Source organism: Saccopteryx leptura, chromosome 12 (genome assembly GCF_036850995.1).
Source record: "Saccopteryx leptura isolate mSacLep1 chromosome 12, mSacLep1_pri_phased_curated, whole genome shotgun sequence".
Lineage (NCBI taxonomy): Eukaryota > Metazoa > Chordata > Mammalia > Chiroptera > Emballonuridae > Saccopteryx > Saccopteryx leptura.
This window is the reverse complement of record NC_089514.1, coordinates 57266945-57290152: the sequence shown is the minus strand read 5'-3', so window position 1 is coordinate 57290152 and position 23208 is coordinate 57266945. Positions and strand designations below refer to the sequence as shown.

At 40.5% G+C, this 23208-nt stretch overlaps 1 protein-coding gene across 8 annotated transcripts in view; it reads left to right on the top strand.

Annotated features, from left to right (window-relative positions):
- The window catches only part of ABCB4 (ATP binding cassette subfamily B member 4), a 98721-nt gene that overhangs the window by 67459 nt on the left and 8054 nt on the right, over positions 1–23208 (top strand). For 7 of the 8 annotated variants that reach the window (XM_066353804.1, XM_066353799.1, XM_066353802.1 and 4 more), the window contains 8 exons: positions 3631–3807; positions 6060–6206; positions 8020–8124; positions 10120–10197; positions 11492–11575; positions 12586–12789; positions 19241–19341; positions 22020–22160. In XM_066353804.1, coding sequence (XP_066209901.1) covers positions 3631–3807; positions 6060–6206; positions 8020–8124; positions 10120–10197; positions 11492–11575; positions 12586–12789; positions 19241–19341; positions 22020–22160 — 1037 coding nt within the window. The remainder of the gene's footprint in view (positions 1–3630; positions 3808–6059; positions 6207–8019; positions 8125–10119; positions 10198–11491; positions 11576–12585; positions 12790–19240; positions 19342–22019; positions 22161–23208) is intronic. The other variant, XM_066353803.1, reaches the window with a different exon arrangement.

Genomic DNA, 23208 nt, shown 5'->3' with positions numbered 1-23208 from the left:
AAACGGTCATTAGGGCAGAGAACCAGTTCTTAAATTATTTGAATCTCACCATTGGTATGTACATACCTATTTTTGTTCTTTATCCTTAACATTTCGTGTATACACCATCAAAATACTATCATTTCAATGGGTACTTAGCAGCCCATTATAGTAATGCATAATTAATTGCTTAGTCATTTCTCTAAAGCTGGATACTTGGTTCATTTACAGTATTTCTCTAGTCTAACTATTGCCCTTGGAGCATGTGGATCAAAAAAAGTTCAGTCAAAAATTTGTTTCTTTTTCTGACAAGTAACTTAACTCCTCCGAGCCTCAGTTTCCACTTTTAAAATTCTAAACTGACCATGAAAACAGTATTATAAGGTTAAGAAATACATAAGTATCTGAATATACAGTACTAAAATAAGGCACTTTAAAGTGTGAGTTTTATTGTATGTGAATTATGTCTCAATAAGGCTGTTAAATTTTAGAAAGAAACATCGACACAAAATAGATATCTGAGAAATGAGAGTTGTTGAAATTTACCAAGCCCTCAAAGTGAAACATCAAATGAAATGATAGAAAGGTCTATAACTCTGGCTTCATTTTGCCAGAGAATGTTCTCCAGCAGGAAGGGATTAATCCGAGTGTCTTTGCTAATTGCTCTGGGCCCCAGAATAAGGAGGAAAGCTCTTTCTTCCTTGGCTGGCCTATTTCTGTGTCTCTGAAAGAATGACCTCCCACTCCCACTAGGACTTAGGCTAGGAGACTGGCGAGGGGATTGGACAGCTCTGACCCTTCTGTGTCATGTTCCCTAAGCTATCTTTCCTAGGAAAAGGTGAATGATTAAAAGCCCTACTAAGCAATGTCTTGGGCAAGTCATTGGGTTTGGTGTCCTCACCCATCAAACAGGCAAAGCCTGCACTGAGATGGCCCCTGGTGTTCCCACAGGCTCCGGCATTCTGTGATTCTTGGGCCCTTTGAACTTTCCACATGATACCCACACCTTTCTCACTTCTGATTTGGCTTTGCCTTACCCGTTCCTCATTGGCTCTGTTGGGAGATGGAAGAAAGAGCCACAGTGAGCCTGAGGGTGTACCGAATGCTCCCGCTAATGCCGCTTTCTGTTCCTCAAACTCCAGAGACCAACCTGGTGTTAACATGTCCTTGTCTTGGCTTTGTTTCTGCTTTTCCATTAGATAGAATATTGGTTCTTAGTTGTTTCTCTTAACTGTGCCTTAATTTTTTCAGGTTATAAATGTAGCACATTCTTGTTTTTTAAATCTAAGCATAAAAAAAAATTCTTAGAAATTTGAATGTTCTCCATAACCCAAACTGCTATGCTCACAGCTATTTGGTATTTATTTTTAATATTTGTAGCCTAAAAGAGCTAAATAATAACTCCATATTTTCTCAATTATTCATGAGATTGAGCATGTTTTCACATGTTCACTGGCCATTTGTATTTTTTCCTCTGTGAAAGAATCTTTTTCTATATTAGGCTGTTTTGTGGTTGAGTTGTTTATAATATTCTTATTGATTTATAAGAACACTTTGCATACAAAGAAACTATGCTTTTCTCTTGCATATATTGAAAATATTCTTTTCTATTTTGTTCTTTCAAGTTCACTTTGCTATTTGTTTGGCTGCCATAAAAGAAGTTTAAAAATTTGATGTAACTAGATTTTTTCCAGGTCTTTGGGATTTGGGGTTGTTCTTAGAAAGGATATTCACCCATATTTCCTTTCAAAATTTAGTGCTTTACTTTTTACAATTAAATATTTGAGCCAGAAGAAGTATAGTCAGATGTCAGAAATGAGGGCTATTGGTATTAAAATACTTTCTATCACCTGGTGAAAAGGGACATCTCGGCTTTGTAGCTCAATGACCTCAGCACCCCCTAACTGAGGATTTTAGGTAAGGCACTGAAAAAATATTATGGGGGGTGACGTTCATTTGATCATAGGAGGAGGCTTAAATCAGAATGGGCTTAATGGAAGAACTATCCTTGCTAGCATCAGCAAGATTACAGAATGAGGAAGAGATAAGGGGAGGGACTCATGAGAGAGGGTCCAGTGTGAATTTCAATGAACTATTTTGAGAGGAGACAGGTTTGAGGATGTGGTGGAGAGCTGTGGAAGACTTGTGACGGGGGTGTGATTTGAGCAGGGCTGCCCTTTAGGAAAACGAATCTGGTTGTAGTGTAGGAACAGGTGGAAGTGAGGCTGCAGGGAGCAGTTACAAGACTAAATCTTGGGTCCAGGTTGCGTTGGTTTTGGTTGGGAAATGGTATAAAACAATTCCAGTTATAAGCAAGTAAGGAAGTCCACCAAGCAGAACATATCTTGTAGTGTGGTTCAAGGCACAAGGGGAAAGCTAGGATCAGATAATATGCAGAGATCAAGATAAACAGGTTATTGTAGGTACAGTAAAGCACTTGCCATAGGATCGGATTGGGGGCAACCTGAAGGGGAGGAGCAGGAATAAGTCGGTACCATAGGGACTAAGGTCCTGGACAGACCATTAAGATGTGTTCTTGGATGTGGAGGAAGCAAACAAGGAGTCAGACTCACAGTTAGACTCTAGCAAGGTTGGCTTGATGTTCTCTCACTTGGCATTAAGCTAGATAGAGGTCCTGAAATGACTGTCCCCACCCCTTTAAGGAGAGAATTAATCCTAAAGCCTGAAATGAGGCTGAGCCTGCAGATTGGGTCACCTGGGGTTAGGTATGATTCTGAGCAGGACTGGGAGGGACAAAACTGATTGCACTCAGCCAGTCAAGGAAAGCAGTTTAATTGCCTCATGTAAGGGAGTGACCAGCTTTTCCTTATCTGTAGATTTAAAAGTAAGCACTTGATAGTGTTTCTCTTTATTCTTCTTCCCTTTCATGGTGGTCATGTCTTGTTCTCTGGATTTTTACATATTGAGGGAATTCCTCCATACCTACTGGATGATGAACAATTTGTCTTTTAATTCTTAGAAAATACTTTTATACTGCAATTTTCATATTGGTCAAATTGAATTTGACCTTTCTGCCCTTTTTAACCTTTTTAATTTCCATGTGTTGATATACTTCTTTAGTTTCCCAGCTAACCTTGATTGTGACGCTGCTTTGGAATTACATGTCTTGACTCATGTAATATTGAAAATGGTGTGTGGGTCCTGGCTGGTTGGCTCAGTGGTAGAGGGTCGGCCAGGTGTGTGGAAGTCTTTGGTTCAATTCCCAGTCAGGGCACACAGGAGAAGTGACCATCTGCTTCTCCACCCTTCTCTCTCCTTCTCTCTCTCTTCCCCTCCCGCAGTCATGGCTCAAATGGTGGGAGGGAGTTGACTCTAGGCACTGAGGATGGCCTTATCTTAAGCACTAAAATGGCTCAGTTGCTGGGCAGCAGAGCAGCAGCACCAGATGGGCGGAGCATCGCTCCCTAGTGGGCTTGCCTGGTGGATCTGGTTGGGGCACATGCCTGAGGGAGTCTGTCTCTGCCTCCCTGCCTCACACTTAATATATATATATATATATAAAGAAAATGGCTATGGTTCTCAACTTGGAGGTTATATAGGTCTGGACGTGCACACACACGCCCATGCATGCTTGTGCGTGCACACACACACACACACGCACACACACACATTAATATTTTGTTCTTTCAGACTACAGGAAACCACATCCAGTCAGAAGAATTTGACTTTGAACTAAATGATGAAAAGGCTACCTCGGGCATGGCCCCAAATGGCTGGAAATCTGGCATGTTTAGGAATTCTACTCAAAAAAGCCTTAGGAATTCACAAAGATATCAGAATGGCCTTGATGTGGAAACCAATGAACTTGTAAGTCGTTTTTACTTAAATTAAATCTTTTATTGTGTGGTTTTGCTGTTGAAAGTCAGCCTCACAAGTGTATTACAGGCATAGATGATTCCTACTGGAAGCCGTACTCTTCTCAAAAAAAGGAAATTTCACATATTAAATGTATTTGACAATGAATTGAAGTTAATTCAATTAATAATGAATTTTAATGGAAAATAATAAATCCAAAAACTTAATCTTTGTGCTTACATGCTTTAAAATTAAAATTAGATATCCCATTCATCTTTGAGATACAGCAATAAATATAGACACACCTCAGAAATTGCAGGTTTGGTTCCAGACCAATGAAGTGAGTAGTAATCTTTTGGAGTGGGGGGAGGGGGGTTAAAGGTGTTGCCTTCAATTCGTTAAAAAACACATCTGTGAAGTGCAGTAAAGCAAAGTGAAATAAAAGAAAGAATGTCTGTAAAGCTAATCTGCAGGAAAATACCCCAATAGTTTCATACTCTATTTAGGTAGAATCACATTTGATCACCTACACTAAGAAACCCAGAATAACACCAGTTTAAACCAGTTAAGGTTTTTTTTTTTTTCACATAAAAAAGAAATCTTAGAGGTAAGAAAGCCAGGGCTCCACCGTTGCCTGAATCCATGGTAAAAAAAATTGTGCATTCTTTAATGTTTCTCACCTGAAGACGTGGGATATTATTAATGCAAGTTAGCAAAAACTTTTATACTAGTGAGGGAATCCATTCCTAAAAAAGATTTTATATATATATATATATATATATATATATATATATATAATTTCAGAAATGGTCTGAGAATACATATTGATGTATTTATTGATAAAGGCTGGGTTTAGTTTTACTCTTGTACTGGCCTGAAGAAACTGCCTACTGAGAGTTCATTGCATCTGATTTCCTCTGCTCACAATATTATTTACTGCAGAAATTACAAGGGCACTCAAGAGTTCTTAATCTGGTGTCTTTATAGAAAACAGAATAATGAATTTGCTGTTATGGAGCTGAATTATCACAAGTAAGATAAACAGTTCCCCCTGTTGGGCTATGAAAGTTTTCCTCATTTATCTTGAGAGCTATACTAAGTCTTTAGAGTCTGATGTTTTAGACAAGCACTTCTCTTGAAAAAATGCACAGAGGGGGAGATAAAAGGCCACAGTTGGCAAGATTTTCACAAGTGTCATCACAGTGGGAAAAACTGTGTGTCCAAGGGGAGAGGAAATCAAGGCTAATTAGAGGGACTTGGGAAGACCTGTTTGTGTTGATAGCAACCTGAGAAAATGGCTCATTTATCAGGCTGGAGACCAAGACTTGAAGATAATGTTAACTAGGGAGAAAAAGAAACCACTAAAATGAGAAAATAGGTAGTTTGAAAAAAGAGGGCTGAATAGAACCTACCACTATGTTCTGTTTCATTGAGACACAAACATGACCTTTTTAAGTAACCAAGGCTGTGGGATACCATAGGTTGCTTTTGTATCTAATAAAATGTTAAACTACCTCTATAGTCCGAACATTCTTCTTTATGTGACCTCAATCCTTCATGCTTGACCAGACATTGAGTTCAATATGTACTGAGGATCTGATATGTGCCAGGCCTGGGGCTAGTTTCTGGGGATATAAAGATGTCATCTTCACCTTTAACAACTTCACATATTAGAAAAGGAGACTTACAAATAAGCAAAAGAAAAAACAAAACAAAAAAAAACAAGCTAATCTATGAGAAAAGAAGTCAGCACAGGTAACAGTGCTAAGAGAAAAGGGGCATAGTGAATTTGCTTTTGTGGTTTGGGGGCATGTCACAGAAAAGGTAGTGCTGTGCCAGCTTGTGGGGATGAGGAGACTAGGCCCATGTTCTTAGGTTCCTAATAGCATCCTGCATGTGTATGGACATTTACCCATCTATTCATGGGTATTGTCTCCCCAACATCATCAATTAGTTGAGTTGGGACTTGAATTCTAGGGCATTTCGTACCCAGACTGTGCTTCTGCTCACTGAGCTGAGGCTGGGATTGAAATGGACTGATCACACCATGTGGAGTGCTTCTCGGGGAAACAACTCTTTCAGTTTGCACTGTGTAGTGAACACTGTCAACATTTATGCTGTCCTGTTTTCTAGGACATAGTTTACTGCAGGTGGTTGTTCTATGTGTGGTTCGCAAGTTCCTTGCGAGTTATGCCATGACATTTCTATGTCAACAAGCTCTGGTGGCTGTTGTGTTATCACCACTCTATCTTGATATACCCTAGGATGAAAATGTGCCCCCAGTATCTTTTCTGAAGGTCCTGAAACTGAATAAAACAGAATGGCCCTACTTCGTGGTGGGAACAGTCTGTGCCATTGCCAACGGGGCGCTTCAGCCGGCATTCTCAGTCATATTCTCAGAGATGATAGCGGTAAGTTTGAAAACATTATTCAGTAACTTGAATTAAATCCCTTTCATTATTAAATCAGTACTCATGCCAACCTCACCACTGGGCCCGTTTTGGAGCAAAGCAGCCTCAAATTAAACTAAGCCAAACTTTTAATTCCCTTTTGAGGAAAAACATGAGGCCAAAGAAAAAGTATAAACCATTCCAAGTTATGATATTAATGAAATTATAAAGTGTAAAATCAATGACAAGCATTCTAATGAGCTCTCTTCATTTGAGTCAAATTGGTGTCAGCAATGATCTCTACCCAATTTGCATAGAGGAGAAGCCTGTCTCAGAGGAAGGCTGTGAGGGGTGGGGTGGGGAGGAGAGGAGAGTTCTAGTCATAGCCTTAAAGGGGCTCTGGACACAGACTGACCTCACCACTTCATAGCTGTGCAAACTTGGGCAAGATGGTTTCCTTCTCTGTACCTCCGTTTCCTTAGCCTTAAAAAAATTCACTGCATAGGATACCTGAGGATGAAAAGTGATTATATAGAGGTAACTTGATGGAAAGAGTTAAGAGTGTCTGCCTCATAGTAAATATTCAAAAAGTAATAGCTACCACGTCATTATTTTCATAATCTTTCCAAGGCTTGTACAGTCTGAGACTAAGAAAGAAAACCCATACAGCCTCGTCCCTAGACACAAAGGTTGTGGGTTCAATTTCTGGTCAGGGCACATATAGAAACAGATAGATGTTTCTGTCTGTCTGTCTGTCTGTCTCTCTCCCCCTTCCTCTCTTTCTAAAGTCAATAAATAAAATTTTAAAATAAAATAAAGTGCAAGTTACTGTCTTGCTGAAGAAAAAAAAAGAAAGAAAGAAAAAAAACCCATACTATCCAATAGTTAAATTTATTGAAGAAATATGTATAGGAAGTTGTCAGAAACATCTAAGGCTCCATAAAACCCAGTATTTATATTGTATAACCTCAGTAAACCACTAACATTTCTGGAGAGACATTTTGTTAAAGATGAATTATTCTCCATTGTGTTGACATTGGACATTCATCTACAGGTAAGACCTCAAGCCAAAAATTAAATTATAAAGGACCCTCTTTTTAAAAATTAAATATAAAGCAATTTCCAACTCTCTTGCAATTCAAAAGCTATGTGGACTGTATCTATATTTTTGGGTCTCTCCTATGTGCTGAACACTGCCCTAGGCACTAGACATAGAGCAGGAAACAAAATCTAGTCCTGCTCTCAAACACTTTGCTATACGTGCAAATCAAAACAAAACAAAATCCATCATGTATTAAGGGATGACATGTGTTTCAAAAGCAGGACCTAGTAATGGAGTGGCTGGAGATGGGGTTGCTGTGCCCAGTAGGTTGGTCAGGGGACGCCTCTCTGGGCAGAGGCCCTGTGAAGGGAGGGCAGAGGGCTTGGGCCGGGGGCAGAGGAAGAGGAACAAACACCAAAATGTCAACCACCCACAGTCCACGTGCAGCTCTCCACCCCATGTTAATAACCACGTAGTCCTCAACTTCACAGACATCAAATAGAACCGTGGTTCCCAGAGGGGTAAGGCGTGGGGAGTGCCTGTGTAATGGGGACGGAGTTCTGAAGCGGACCGCAGCGAAGGCTGCACAGTACTGTGAATGGATTTAGCGTCGCTGAATCGTACCCTTAAAAAAAGTTAAACGGTAAGTTGTATGCGATGCCTGTTTTACCACAACCAAACAGCCACAGAGTTCAAAGTCTAGTTTTTAAACTGATGCCACGTCCACTGGCCCTGGGAGGACTAAATAAGGACCCCGTGACCCCAGTGGGTATTGTAAATGTTGTTTTGTAGATTTTTGGGCCCGGAGACGACGCAGTGAAGCAGCGGAAGTGCAACATGATCTCGCTGCTGTTCTTAGGTCTGGGGATCGTTTCCTTTTTCACTTTCTTCCTTCAGGTAGGGGCCTCTGTTTGGTCTTCTCGTCGACGTTAGATTCAGTCAGAGGATAGAGATGAATGATTTATTAAGTAGATTTTAACTATTTATTAATACAGAGTGAATAATTACTGATTAATCAACACTAAACGGAGTTTCCAAGTCTTAGACTGAAAGGAATTGCAAACACAGTTGGCTCGGGGCTTTCTGAGGGAACAGCGACCTCAGCTGGAGAAATTGTAACCTGCCTTTGTGGGGATTAGATCATGTCACAGATCTGCCCTCCGCAAACATTCCTTACCAAAGGAAAAGGAGATCCGAGTTCACGGGAGCACATAAGAACCAGTTAAACTCAACCAGTAAAAAAAAAAACTAGAAAAAAATCAGGACAACAGCATCCTCGTTTTCTGTTGTTACTCTTTACATAATAGCAAGCGCCTTCTCTGAGCCTTTCCTCCTTAATGGATGAGCTTTGGCAGAACATACATTGTGTTGCATTCAGCTATTGTAGACCTGGCCAGAATGAACGAGCAAGCCTAACTCTGTACTTTTATACTTTTACCAAATTTCGTTTGTCTCTTTAACTCAGGGAGCACTCACAGGTCTTCCCAATGCAATCGATTAACTCAGCAAAATGTTTCCCAGTGAATCCCAGCATGGTTTGCTGTTATCGTGGTTAAACCAATGGTAAAAGTAAGCCCGCTTTTTATTTAGAAAGCATTGCCTTGCTAGTAGCAACGCAGTGATTCCACCCAGCCACTAGCCCTGCTGTGTGAGGCAGTGAGCTCCCTGCATACATGTGTTTCGGAGGCTGTTCGAACAGTGGGCGATGGATATAACTGGTGCCCACGGTAGCTTTGAGCAGTCTGCCAGTACAGAAAGGAGGAGACCGGTGCATTCTCGTCCTGGGTGCCAAACTCCTTGCTGAGTGCCCTGCCGGAAGTGTCCTGCGCACCCTCCACCGGTACTCGGTACTCGGTGTACCTGAGGCTCTCACCCACCCCAGGTGCCCCGGAAACAGGCTCAGCTGTGGCCATTTGGACACCTCTCCAGTGTTTGAACATGATGTGATTAGAAAGCAAACTTGGGGAGGAAGAGTGGCCTTACTGCCCGCCATCTAAGAGCAGGCGGAGCTGTGGCTAGAACCAGCAAACTCATCTGGAGCCTCTTACTACAGACCCCTACCTTCCCACCCACTCCTTCCCAGGCCCCTCCTTCCCCCCACACTGCATGAGCCAACTGTGTTCCTGCGTAGAATTTTGTTACTGCTATTCTGTTTTGTTTGCAGGGTTAGAAACACACTGATTGTTGTAACTACACCCAGTATTGTTCTACGATGTTGTCCTTTAAAGTTTTGAAAAGGAAGCCTATTTAGAATGGTTCAGAAGCCAGAACTGGGTACTTCTAAGGTTTTTTTTTTTTTATCTCAATTACATACAAACGATTTAGCAGTCCATGAATTTGAAGTTGGGACTTTTAAATAGTATTTGGTCACAGGCATCTGTTAATTGCATCATTAATATAAGTACTGTAAAAATCAGTGGGAATATATCCACCTGTGTCAGAATATTAGTGATGGCCCCAGCTGGTTGGCTCAATGGTACGGCATCGACCCGGTGTGTGGATGTTCCAGGTTCAATTCCCAGGCATGCACACAGGAGAAGCGACCATCTGCTTCTCTACCCTTCCCCCTCTCCTTTCTATCTCTCTCTTCCCCTCCTGCAGCCAAGGCTCCAACGGGGCAAAGTTGGCCCGGGTGCTGAGGATGGATGGCTCCATGGCCTCTGCCTCAGGCACTAGAATGGCTCCTGTTGCAACGGAGCAATGCCCCAGATGGGCCCCCTAGTGGGCTTGCTGGGTGGATCCTGGTCGGGCGCATGTGGGAGTCTGTCTCTCTGCCTCCTCACTTGTCACTTAAGAAAAATAGCCCAAAAAAGAAAAAAAAAAATGCTAGTGATGACAGAAGGGACAGAAGCTTTTTTTTTTTTCCTTTTTCTTTTTCTTTTTCTCAACCAGGGCTTCACGTTTGGGAAAGCTGGCGAGATCCTCACCACGAGGCTTCGTTCAATGGCTTTTAAAGCAATGCTGAGACAGGTCAGTATTTATGCTGAAAAGTGCCTTCTGTTCCGATTTCTCATTTTAAGCCTCTTTTTCTGTTATTTCATGTTGCCCCCTCACCCCCGGTGTTCATGCAAGGACTGGTCAGGGCCCTGAAAATTATCCTGGTCCTTCAATAGCCAAAGACTTCTCAGGGTTTCCATGGGCACAGGCTTAATTTTAGGTAGCTTTTGTGGCATATTTTGTGACAATATTTATCTGTGTGGCTACTATCACTTCAAGGACCCATATTTCTTCTCTGGATTCTACACAAATCCTGGTGAGTCACTGAGACTCCAGGATGCCTTTAAAAAAAGGAAAAAGAGGTTGGTAGAATTCATGTAGCGCCATCAACCATATTAACTATAGATTTTTCCAAATGTTGGAAATTGATTTTGATTCTTTCTTATTTGAGCTCTATTTTCACATTAGTTCACTTGTTAACTTACTAAATTGTTGCCTGCTATGTCCCAGACAGTGTGCTGATAGAACTGTATGCATTATCTGCTCTCTGGGGAAGTTCAATCTGGTGTGAGACACATAAAGAAATGTATAAACACGTGTTGTCTACTTTCACAGAGAAGTCTTAAAAAAGAGCCCAGAATATTATTTGTCCAATTGACAGGAATTGATTGCCTTCCTGTTCACAAAAGGGCACATAGCATGAATCATATTTTAGAAAGTCTGAGTTTACAAAACTTTCTTTAGTATCTTTTAAACCATTGCTATGAAGGGAAAATTATTTCACATGAAGCTAAAAGATGCTGTGGATGAGTAGCTTATAATTAGAATCACATCTAAGATACACTCTTTTATTTGTGTTTAAAAAACACAAACACGTTGAGAAACCAGGACCGGTTTTCTCGTGGCTAGAATTTGCACAAAGGAGCCATGCCCAGCCCAGCTCAGCTTCACCATCTTTATGGGAGACCCCACCGTGTTGGGAGGACGTGTCCTCGTGCTGGTTGTGAGCACCGGGTGATGGAATGGCACACGCCCGTGACCTCAGAGAAGCTGGCAGGGAGCTCAGCTGCAGTCTGGATAAGTCTTCTCACACCTGCTCCAACAGTGGTGCCGTCTGTCACAGCAGAGCGGCCTCAGAGCCAATGGACTCAGGGTGGGTACCCAAGTCAGGGACCAGGGCTCCAAGCTTCATGTCAGGCTCCCCTAAACTTCAGTACCCAAGTTAAGTGTGGCTCTTTCCTCAGCACTGAAGGTTTTCAAGATTGCATCTTATTTTCTTCACATATTTTAATCTTGAACTAATTTAAAGGTGTATTTTGTGCCGTAGGACATGAGCTGGTTTGATGATCATAAAAACAGTACTGGTGCACTTTCTACAAGACTTGCAACTGATGCCTCCCAAGTACAAGGAGTATGTAGACTGCACTTTAATGCTATTTTTCTTTGACATGATTTTAACATATGGCATAGCTGTATCCATTAAGTTTTCAGCTAGAAATAACAGAGAATTCAACTCAAACTGGCCTAAATAAGAAAGAGGGATTTTAGGTTTCAGGGTTGATGGATCCATTGGCTCAAAAATGTCACAAAGGGCCCAGGTTCCCTTTGTCTGCGTGGCTCTGCGTGGCTCTCAGTCCTCAACATTGGCTTCATCCTATGGCTCCTTTCCTCGTGGCCCTGGGATGGCTGCCAGCAGTAACCAGAGCTATGAACTTCCTTGTGGCCCACCCCATGGACAAGCACACACCTGTACCTCAGCCACCAAGCAAACACTCTTCCTTTCAATCTGACTTGGGCTAAATTGGATCATATGATGGACCCCAAACCATAACTCTCTCTGGGAAATGCCATGCTCTGCCTGGCTTGGGTCCCCAGCCCGGGTGCTGAGGTCTGTCCCAGTGAAGCTCACTGGGATCATACGACTCAGGAGAGTGGGGAGAGTTGACTGCAGGTATCCACTACAACAGCCCCGTTTTCTGAGTGGTACAAACTAATTCATGTTTGGTGTGCTTTACAGTGGCTGATCTCTGAGGATATGTACACTTTCTCACAGGTGGTCTCTTGAAGTGTAGAAATATCTCTGGCACACACTTAAAGCAAATAGTCTTTAACATTACTAGAGTACAGTGGGATTGGCTTCCACTTTAAACATTGCCTTGATAAAAGCGTGTGCCCCACAGCCTACCCCCAAAGTGGAGCAGCTGATTACGTGGTTCTGTAATGCTGAACTCGTGTGGCCGGGAGGGATGAGAGTGGAAAGGCATGAACAAAGAAGCTGCAGAGCCTCCTGGGTTCATTGTAATGAAAGGGACCAGCTGCTAGCCCAGGCACAGAACCTATCATCATTCTGGCCAGGAAGCCTAATGCTGGTGTTTATGGATTCGTAACTTAACACTGAACTGCCTGTCCTTGCTCTTTCAGGTCACGGGGACCAGGTTGGCTTTAATTGCACAGAATACAGCCAACCTTGGCACTGGCATTATCATATCATTTATATATGGTTGGCAATTAACTCTTTTGCTACTATCAGTTGTTCCCATTATGGCTGTATCGGGAATTGTTGAAATGAAAATGTTGGCTGGAAATGCCAAAAGAGATAAAAAGGAACTGGAAACTGCTGGAAAGGTGGGTCTAATAAGGCTTCAGTTGGTGTAAGTATTGTTTTTGATTATGTTATATTTGTTGGTATAAGTATTGTTTTTTGACATTTTATTTGAATTATTTATTTCAACATGCATGTTTTTTTTTACAGAGGTTGCTTTTTATTTATTTTTTTATATAAATAAATTTTTATTTTAATGAGGTGACATCAATAAATCAGGGTACATATATTCAAAGAAAACATGTCCAGGTTATCTTGTCATTCAATTCTGTTGCATACCCATCACCCAAAGAGAGATTGTCCTCTGTCACCTTCTATCTAGTTTTCTTTGTGCCCCCCTCCCCTCCCCCTCTCCCTTCTTCCCTCCCCCTGCCCCCCGTAACCACCACACTCTTGTCCATGTCTCTTAGTCTCGTTTTTATGTCCTACCAATGTATGGAATCCTGCAGTTCTTGTTTTTTTCTGATTTACTTATTTCACTCCGTATAATGTTAAACGTGCATGTTTTAATAATTAAACATTTGTGCTCAATACAACTAACACTTGTCAAGACTGCATGAAGTAGTTTACTGTATTAATAATGCCTATAAATTGAACATGGAACAATGGAAAACTTTTAGCCTACAAAAACATTTAACATGTGGTCAGTAGAAAGAATTTCTGAATTTCCAAAGTTCATTCTACCTTTTACTTCATATCCTAATGTCATTGTTGAGACAAATGCCACACCAATTTTACAGATGAGGAGTTTTTAAAACAGAATATAAGTAAATTGTTCAAGGTAGGATACTTGCTGGTAATTAGGGACAATTCTTTTCTTCTTGGCTGTGATTTCTGTGATTGAGATGAATAGCCACCAGAGGGCAGTAATGCTTTGATTTGTGGTACCAACTATAATACCAATTGAGAAAATACTCGGTCGTTACAACGTGCCAATTATCTATGTATTTATGTGCGCATTATATACTCACAATAATCCTATGAGGCAGGTACTAATGTTACTCCACTTTTATAGGTGTGGAACCTGAGAATCAAAGACATGACTGGGATTCAAATCCAGGTCTAATTTCAAAGCTCTTTATTACAAACCCCCTTCATAGGTGTTTAAATGTGTCTAAGTCTGCATACAAACTTTTATTTGCATGTACATGCATTCAAATATTTAAAATGGGATTATAGGTAGGGTATTTATTACTCTTATTTATGTAAATATTACCCTTTCTTGAAACATAAGGAGGTGAAGAGGTTTATGAATATAAATTGTGACGGTTTGTACAGCCCAACACTTTACAAAACACTTTCACACACATTATTGCAGCTGGGGAGGAGGGGCAGACAGCATCTCCACCTCCCAGGGAAGAAAGCACTCAGATCGAGTGACTTGCTCCAGATGTGTGGCATGTAATAAAGGGTGAGATTAGAATTCCAACCAAGCAGGATTCCACTAAAGCAGTTATTTCCAATGAAATCCTTGCCTCCTCTCTCTTACCCAGCATGGGCTGAGTTCAGAGCAGTGTTAGTCTCCCCTCCAAGGATTTCATCAGAATGCTTCCTTCTCATGTTCATCCTGCATCCTCTCCCCGAGTCAGCCCTCCAGAACTGTGCAGTTCCCAAACTTAGGGAGCCTGAGCATCCGAAGTTCTTGAGGATTCTCTTGGCTGCCGATTGTACTTTAGGGCAGCATTTCCTTGACCTCTGTTAGTCACAACTAACTACTAAAAAAAAACCAAAACACCTTGCATGTAGTTTCTCCTTTTGAAACCTGCTTCCTTTTACATTTCAGAAGGGGAACTTGTCAGCAGGTAGGGTGAAGATAACTTTTTCTTTTTCTTTTTTTCCTTTATTATTAATTTTAATGGGGTGACATTGATCAATCAGGGTACATAGGTTTAGAAAAAACATCCCCAGGTTATTTTGACATTTATGTTGCATACCCATCACCCAAAGTCAAATTGTCTTCTTTCACCTTCTAGCTGGTTTTTTTTGTGCCCCTTTCTCCCCCCACCTCCTCTCTCTCCGCCCCCCCGTAACCACCACACTCTTGTCCATGTCTCTGAGTCTCATTTTTATGTCCCACCTATGTATAGAATCATACAGTTCTTAGTTTTTTCTGATTTACTTATTTTACTCACTATAATGTTATCAAGGTCCATCCATGTTGTTGTAAATGATCTGATGTCATCATTTCTTATGGATGAGTAGTATTTCATAGTATATATCATATGTACCACATCTTCTTTATCCAATCCTCTATTGAAGGGCTTTTTGGTTGTTTCCATGTCCTGGCCACTGTGAACAATGCTGCAATGAACATGGGGCTGCATGTGTCTTTACGTACCAATGTTTCTGAGTTTTTGGGGTATATACCCAGTAGAGGGATTGCTGGGTTATATGGTAGTTCTATTTTTAATTTTTTGAGGAACCACCATACTTTCTTCCATAATGGTTGTACTACTTTACATTCCCACCAACAGTGGATGAGGGTTCCTTTTTCTCCACAGCCTCTCCAACACTTGTTATTACCTGTCTTATTGATAATAGCTAATCTAACAGGTTTGAAGTGGTATCTCATTGTAGTTTTGATTTGCATTTCTCTAATAGTTAATGAAGATGAGCAGAAGATAACTTTTTCTTAGAGCAGTTACATGAAAGAAAACATCTTGAATCTAGTTAAAATAATAAAGTCTTAATTCTATTATAAATGACTAATAACACCGACAGTTACCAGAATTTTGGCAGAAGTGGGACAGTTAGAATTGAGCAATTTGGCAAATAAAACACTATACCTATACCTTGGCAGTGGCCTTGCTGCTCACAGTGTGTGATACTGGAGAAGGTCCCAACTTGTCTGGTCCTCACTTTTCCACTTCTTTAAAATGAGAAGTTGTACCAGGTAATATCCCCAGTTCCTTTCAGCTCATAGATATTCTTTCGCCCTAGGAATCAGAGAATGAGTAGCTCAGACTGACTGTGTGAAATCACTGTTAGCAGCTACTTTAACCTAATTAGGATTGTTGTTGTTTTTTCATGAGAGATTAAAATTTTTAAATGTTAATTATCAGCAATTTAATCACAGTTCAGTTTTGTTTACTAAGTCAACCTTTATTAACACAGAATGGGGGTTAGAAAAAGTTTTGGGGAAACTCTGCACATCACTTTTTTCCAAATGAAAAGTTTTTATTTATCTGGGTGCAGATTATTCATGGTTAAAGTACACTGGGATTTAGGATATCTTCCCATTTTCATTTCTGTAAAAGTCTTTGTAATGTGCTTAGTGACTGGGCTTAGAAGTTGATGGAGGAGGCTGAATAGTAACCCTCTTGACTCAAGTCCTACCTGATCACTGAGTTTAGGGCTGTTGAATCAGCATGAACACTGCAAGAGGTTAATCCAGGCATGGCCAACAGTGTTTGCCCCTGGGCCAGATTAGAAAGAAAACTTTTTTCACGGGCCAGACAAAATATTAAAATTTTAAAAAATGTTAAATATAAAAATGATTTGTTTAAGTAAACAAAATTTTATTATGTAATTTGTTTATGAATAAATGTGAGTGAAAAAAATTTTAATATACAATATTATTTTAATAAAAATATAATTACATACTGTATAAATATCCAAACTGTATCACAATCAAATGAAACAATATTTTATTAATAGAATGAGCTTGTTGGGTTTTTTTGTTTGTTTGGTTTTTATTTTGTATTTTTCTGAAGCTGGAAATGGGGAGAGACAGTCAGACTCCCGCATGCGCCCGACCGGGATCCACCCGGCATGCCCACCAGGGGGCGATGCTTTGCCCACCAGGGGGTGATGCTCTGCCCCTCCGGGGCGTCGCTCTGCCGCAACCAGAGCCACTCTAGCGCCTGGGGCAGAGGCCAAGGAGCCATCCCCAGCACCCGGGCCATCTTTGCTCCAATGGAGCCTTGGCTGCGGGAGGGGAAGAGAGAGAGAGGAAGGAGGAGGGGTGTGGAGAAGCAAATGGGCGCTTCTATGTGCCCTGGCCGGGAATCGAACCCGGGTCCCCCGCACGCCAGGCCGACGCTCTACCGCTGAGCCAACCAGCCAGGGCCTTGATGGGGTTTTATCGCAAATAAAACAATTATTTCGTTTTACAAACAGCCTGGACACGTTTTCAGTTATCAACTGCAGCTATTGTCTATACTACAGTGCCACTTGATTCAGCACACTTGACCACAAAAATAACGAATTGTTTGACCTTGGGTGTGCACCGGCAAACTCTGCCTAAAAGAATGTGGGTTTCACATTGCCACTAAATGTCAAACAGTTCATATCGAGTACAGATGAGTACAAAGGTTATAAATCTTTATAATGGAATTTTTTTAAAAAATAAAGAAGTATCGCGAATCCATTTGACCAATTATTGGAAGTTAACCCTAGATTAGTCACACTCGGAATTCTTTTTTGCGTATCACTATCTTCTTAAATATCTCAATTTCCAGTAATCAAAGACGTTTCCGCTTCTGAGTAGCTGAGATTTTAAAGTAGTGGAGAATATTAAAAATTTAATCGCGGGCTGCATAGATTCATTACGCAGGCCGTATTGGGCCCGTGGGCCATATGTTGGCCATGCCTGGTAATCCATGACCAGGAAATCAAGAGTAGAGTTTAACTGGTCATTAACAACTAGTTCCTCCTTATGTGAATGCCAAAGCAGGGAGAGAAAAAGACCATAATGGATTAAGAACATGGACTTGGCATCAGGGAGACCAGTACGGTTCTTGGCTGGCCTTCTCCTTAACTCGAGAGCTTTAGGCAAGTCATTTAACTTTGTGTGTGTCAATTCCTCATCTGTGAGTAATATATATTTGCCTCATGGGGTTATTGTGAAACTAAATGAGATTATGTCAGTTAAGTGAGTTACCTGGTGCACAGTAAAAGTTCAATAAGCATGCTCTGCTCTGCCTATTATTACTGTTAGATTTTTCATTTGTAAATAAAGACATAAGGTTATTTAGCCAGAAATATCAAATAGCTTGCTTTCATCTGGTTACAGAAGACGGGGACGGAAATAAAAGTCATAAAACTGATAAAACACAACCTAAAATAAAATCTTAAATTCCTGACAACTGTAGATCTATGATTTAGACTAATTAGTTATCAAAGACAATCACATTAATCAAAGGTGGCTTGGCTGTCAGAACAAGAACTTCTCTGGCTGGCTTGCAGGGAAAGGGTGTGACATAAGGACACAGAGAGGTACAGGAGAACGCTGGCTTCGTGTTACTAGGAGGTTGCTGGCAGCTCTTTTCCAGCCATAAACTCGGTTGTCTGTGAGGCTTTCTGCACATTTGCTCTGTTCCTCGATTCTGTATATTCAGACCAGCTTCCTACAAGCACCCTGGTGACCTGAGCCTACGAGAGCACAGGGCTTCTCAGTTCAAGCAGTTGCCTCCAAGTCCAGGAAACACATTCTGATTGGCCTGCATGAGTTGGGTGTCTGGTCTAGGTGTCTGGGTCTGTCCAGAGGCAGATTTAACGGTGGGTGCACCAGGCGCGTGCCCTGGGCCCCAATTTCTGAAGGGCCCTGCAAAACCCCAACTTGACACTTTTTAATGACAGGGGCCCAATATTTTCTTCTGCGCCCAGGCCTCAACCGACCTTAATCTGCCTGCGTCTGTCCCTGGTTTAATCAGGGATTTACAGCAGGCTCCTGTTCTTTGCAGTTTGGATCTTCTTTCCAATTTTGGGTGAACATTTCTTCTCTGTAGTAGGGACATGCTCATGGAGGAAATGACAGACACCTCTAGTGGGCTGTTAGAAATCACTTAGCTTAATTCTCTAGGACGCTACCCTATAAAGAAAGCAAAGCCACAAAGGGGTGGAATTAAAGCCAGTCAAGTAACAGCCTGGTCACAGGGCTGGGAATAGAATCAGGCTTCTGGTTCAATCAACACTCAGTCCACCATTCTGGCCCTAAGCTCATCAGTCTCCCTGGGGGTACAGAACTGGCTCACTCTACTTGGCACAGAGGTGCTTTTAAGATTGCCAGGTTTGCCTGGCCAGTTTGATTCCTGATCAGGGCACATAGGAGAAGCAACCATCTGCTTCTCCACCCCCACCCTTTCCTCTTTGGCTCCAGCAGCAATGGCTCAGTTGATTCAAGCGCAGCAGCCCCAGGCACTGAGGATGGCTCAGTGAAGCCTGTGCCTCAGGTGCTAAAAATAGCTTAGTTGGGAGTATGGACCTAGATGGGCAGAGCATCAGCCCCAGACAGAGGTTGCTGGTGGATCCTGATTGGGGTCATGCAGAAGTCTATCTATCTCTACCCTCCTCTCACTTTGAAAAAGAAGGGGAAAAAAAGATTGCCAATTTCGTTATAGGGCTTGTCTTAGGGAACACAATACTATGCCTTTGCTTTCAAAGAGGAAGGAATTAAAAACCCTAAAGTTTATCTTTTTCATTATTTCAGAACTAAAAGCCCCATTTCTAATCAAGATCCACTCTACTTTACAGATTGCAACAGAGGCAATAGAAAATATTAGGACAGTTGTGTCCTTGACCCAGGAAAGAAAATTTGAATCAATGTATGTCGAAAAATTGTATGGTGCTTACAGGTAATGAGCATTTCATTGTCACTAAGAACCTGGTGCTTTCCTGAAGCTGAGTTATTCTCCTTGAAAGATAATAAAAACTCTGCTGCTCTAAACAATCATTTGGCTGTAAAATGTGTGTGTATATATGCATGTTAATCACATATTTATCCATTCAGCTATTGATGCATATGTATAATAGGTTGCTTCCATATCTTGGCTATTGTAAATAATGCTTTAATGAACATAGGGATGCATATATCTTTTTCAATTAGTGTTTTTGTTTTCTTTAGATAAATACCCAGAAGGAGAATTGCTGGGTCACGTAGTAGTGCTCTATTTTAAATTGTTTGAGGAAACTGCAAACTGTTTTGCATAGTGTCTGTACCAGTTTATGTTCTCCTCAACAGTATATGAGGGTTCCATCTTTTCTACATCATCACTAACACTTGCTATTTTTTGTCTTTTTAATGGTAGCCATTCTGACTGGTGGGAGCTGGTATCTCACTGTGGTTTTTATTTGCATGTCCCTGATGATTAATAATACTGAGCATCTTTTCATGTGTCTGTTGTCGCCTGTATGTCTTCTTTGTGAAAAATGTCTATTCAGGTCCTCTGCCCATTTTTTACTTTGTTTGTTTTACTAATATTTAGTTGTATAAGTTGTTTGTATATTTAAATATGAACCACTTATTGGATGAGTCATTTGCAAATATCTTCTCTCATTTGGAAGCTTGCCTTTTCACTTTATCGATGGTTTCCTCTGCTGTGCAAAGGCTTTTTTGTTTGATGTTGTCCCAGTTGTTCATTTTTCTTTTGTTGCCCTTGCCTGAGGCAATAATTCAGAAAATATATTGTTAAAACTGATATCAAGAGCTTACTCCCAATGCTTTATTGTAGGATTTTTATGGATTTTTTGGATTATGTTCAAGCCTTTAATCCATTTTGAGTTTATTAACATTTTTTCAATTTGGATGTGTTTTGTCCATCTTCTTGCCTAATTTCTGTGGCTAGGACTTCCATATGTTGAACAAAAGAGGTGAGAGTGGGATGGATGTCTTGTTCCTAATCTTATGGGAACAGCTTTCAACTTTTCAACATTAACTATGATTTTAGCTGTGAGTTTGTCATATATAGCCTTTATTATGTTGAGGTACGTTCCCTCTATACACATTTTGTTGAGAGTTTTTAATCATTAATGGATGTTGAATTTTGTCAATTGTTTTTTCTGTATTGATTGAGATCATAGATTTTCATCTTCTATTTTGTTAATGTGTTGTATCACATTGATTTATTAAGCCATTCTAGGAATAAATCTCACTTGATTGTGGTGAATGAAACTTTTATGTATTGTTTTAATCAGATTTCTAACATTTTGTTGAGAATTTTTACATCTTTGTTAATCAGGGATATGGGACTGTAATTTTATTTTTTTATAGCCTCTTCATCTGACTTTGGTATCAGATTAATGCTGACCTTGTAAAATGAATTTGGAAGTATTCCGTCCTCTTTGACTTTTGGGAATAATTTGAGAAGGCTAGGTATTAACTCTTCTTTAAATGAGTGGTAGAATTCATTTGTGAAGCCATGTGGACCTGAACTTTTGTTGTTGGGAGTTTTTTGATTACTGATTCAATTTTATTACTAGTAATTGGTCTACTTAGATTTTCTATTTCTTAAAGATTCAGTCTTGTTAGGCATTTATCCAGTTCTTTTAGATTTTCCAATTTATTGCCATATAACTGTTGATAGTATTTTCTTATGATCCTTTGTATTTATGATATCCTTTGTTATTTATTTTTACTTCTGATTTTACTTATTTGGGTCCTCTCTTTTTTTCTTGATGAGTCTTTCTAAGAATTTACCAGTTTTGTTTATCTTTTTGAAGAATCAGTTCCTAGCCCTGGCCGGTTGGCTCAGTGGTAGAGCATCGGCCTAGCGTGCAGGAGTCCTGGGTTCAATTCCTGGCCAGGGCACACAGGAGAAGCACCCATCTGCTTCTCCACCCCTCCCCCTCTCCTTCCTCTCTGTCTCTCTCTTCCCCTCCTGCAGCCAAGGCTCCATTGGAGCAAAGTTGGCCCGGGGGCTGAGGATGGCTCTATGGCCTCTGCCTCAGGCGCTAGAATGGCTCTGGGTGCGACAGAGCAACACCCCAGATGGGCAGAGCATCGCCCCCTGGTGGGCATGCCGGGTGGATCCCAGTTGGGTGCATGCAGCAGTCTGTCTGACTGCCTCCCCGTTTCCAACTTCGGAAAAATACAAAAAAAAAAAAAGAATCAGCTCCTAGTTTTATTGATCTTATGTGTTTTTTAGCCTCTACTTCATTTATTTCTGCTCTAGTCTTTATAATCTCCTTTCTTCTACTAATTTTGAGCTCCGTTGTTTCTTTTTCTAGTTTCATTGTAATGTTAAATTGTTTGTTTGAGCTTTTCTCTTGTTTCTGAGTCATTAGATATTAACCTGTAATAACAGCAGCTGTCATTTAAGTAACCACTAGGTACTATGCTAGACATTTATACTGTTTATTTAGTTTTCAAAACAATTCTGCATCATATTCCTTATCCCCATTGAACAGTTCAGAAAACTGATACATAGAAAGGTTAAGTCACTTACTTAGACTTAGAAGCTGTGGTCTCTCCATAACAACACAGTGCTAAGAGTGGTTGAGGAGATGGTTATGAATACACTAATTTCCTTTTCAGAAATTCTGTGAGGAAGGCACACATCTATGGGATTACTTTTAGTATTTCACAAGCATTTATGTATTTTTCCTACGCCGGTTGTTTTCGATTTGGTGCCTATCTCATCGTGAATGGACATATGCTCTTCAAAGATGTTATTCTGTAAGTAACTTAAAATGTTAAGATTATTCTATAATAAAGTTTCAATAGATCTATGCAAATGTTTAGAGTGGGAGGAACAAATCTCTTGTTCTAAGATGAGGTTGGAGAATTGAATTAACTACAGAAATCTGGTCTTTTAAATATTCCAAGGACAGTGTAATCATTGGAGTAGACAAAAACTAACCAAGCTCATAAAAATCATCATAAACCAAAATTTTAGTAATACATAGACCTCCACATAGGAAGATGGCCAATTTTCTTACTGTATAATAAGACTTTAGACTCAAAACAGAGGGTTAAATAGTTTACTCTTTATTGGCAATCAAATATGTCCTTGTCAATGAGGTGGGAATGCTTGGCTGAAGTTTGTACCTAACCAGACTTGGGATGAGTCTGCCAGCATTTGCCTTTTAGTTTCTCTCCTGTTTTCTTGGTTTACAAGACTAACCAATAGTCTTTCTAATAGAAAATATGCTAAATACATTCAAATATGTTGTAGTCTAGTCTTGCCAAAGGGAAGCCATTCTTTTTAAGATCACTTGGCATATTTCTGCTCTAATGGGATGATTTTAAAGCTCTAGTGAACAACTTTTTATTGAACAAGGTCAAAACAAGGAAAGCAAAAGTGTTTAAAAGCTGTTCTTTATTTTCATCCAAAATTAAAATAACCATGTAAAAAAAGTATATAATCTTTGTATCAGTCAGGAACCCTGCAGGAAACAAATGTCATTGCAGATGGGGTAATTAAGGAGAGTTTGCTAAAGAGTCTATTTACAAAGGTGTGAGAAGTGTTAAGGGAAGCAGTAGTACCCAGAGGAGCTGTCAACACCTCATCATTCCCAGTTTAAGACTGCTAAAACCCTAAGCCTAAAGGGCAAAGGGGGGAAGGATTTTCAGGACCCAGTGTAGGGTTCTGTTGTTTTAGGTGGAGGGACACAATGACACAACAATTCAACAAGTAAGAAACCAACCAAATACCCTGGCCTCACTGTCCTCCAGCCCTCCCACCCCCTGCTAGTCTCTTTCATTGTCAAACCCTATGAGATGC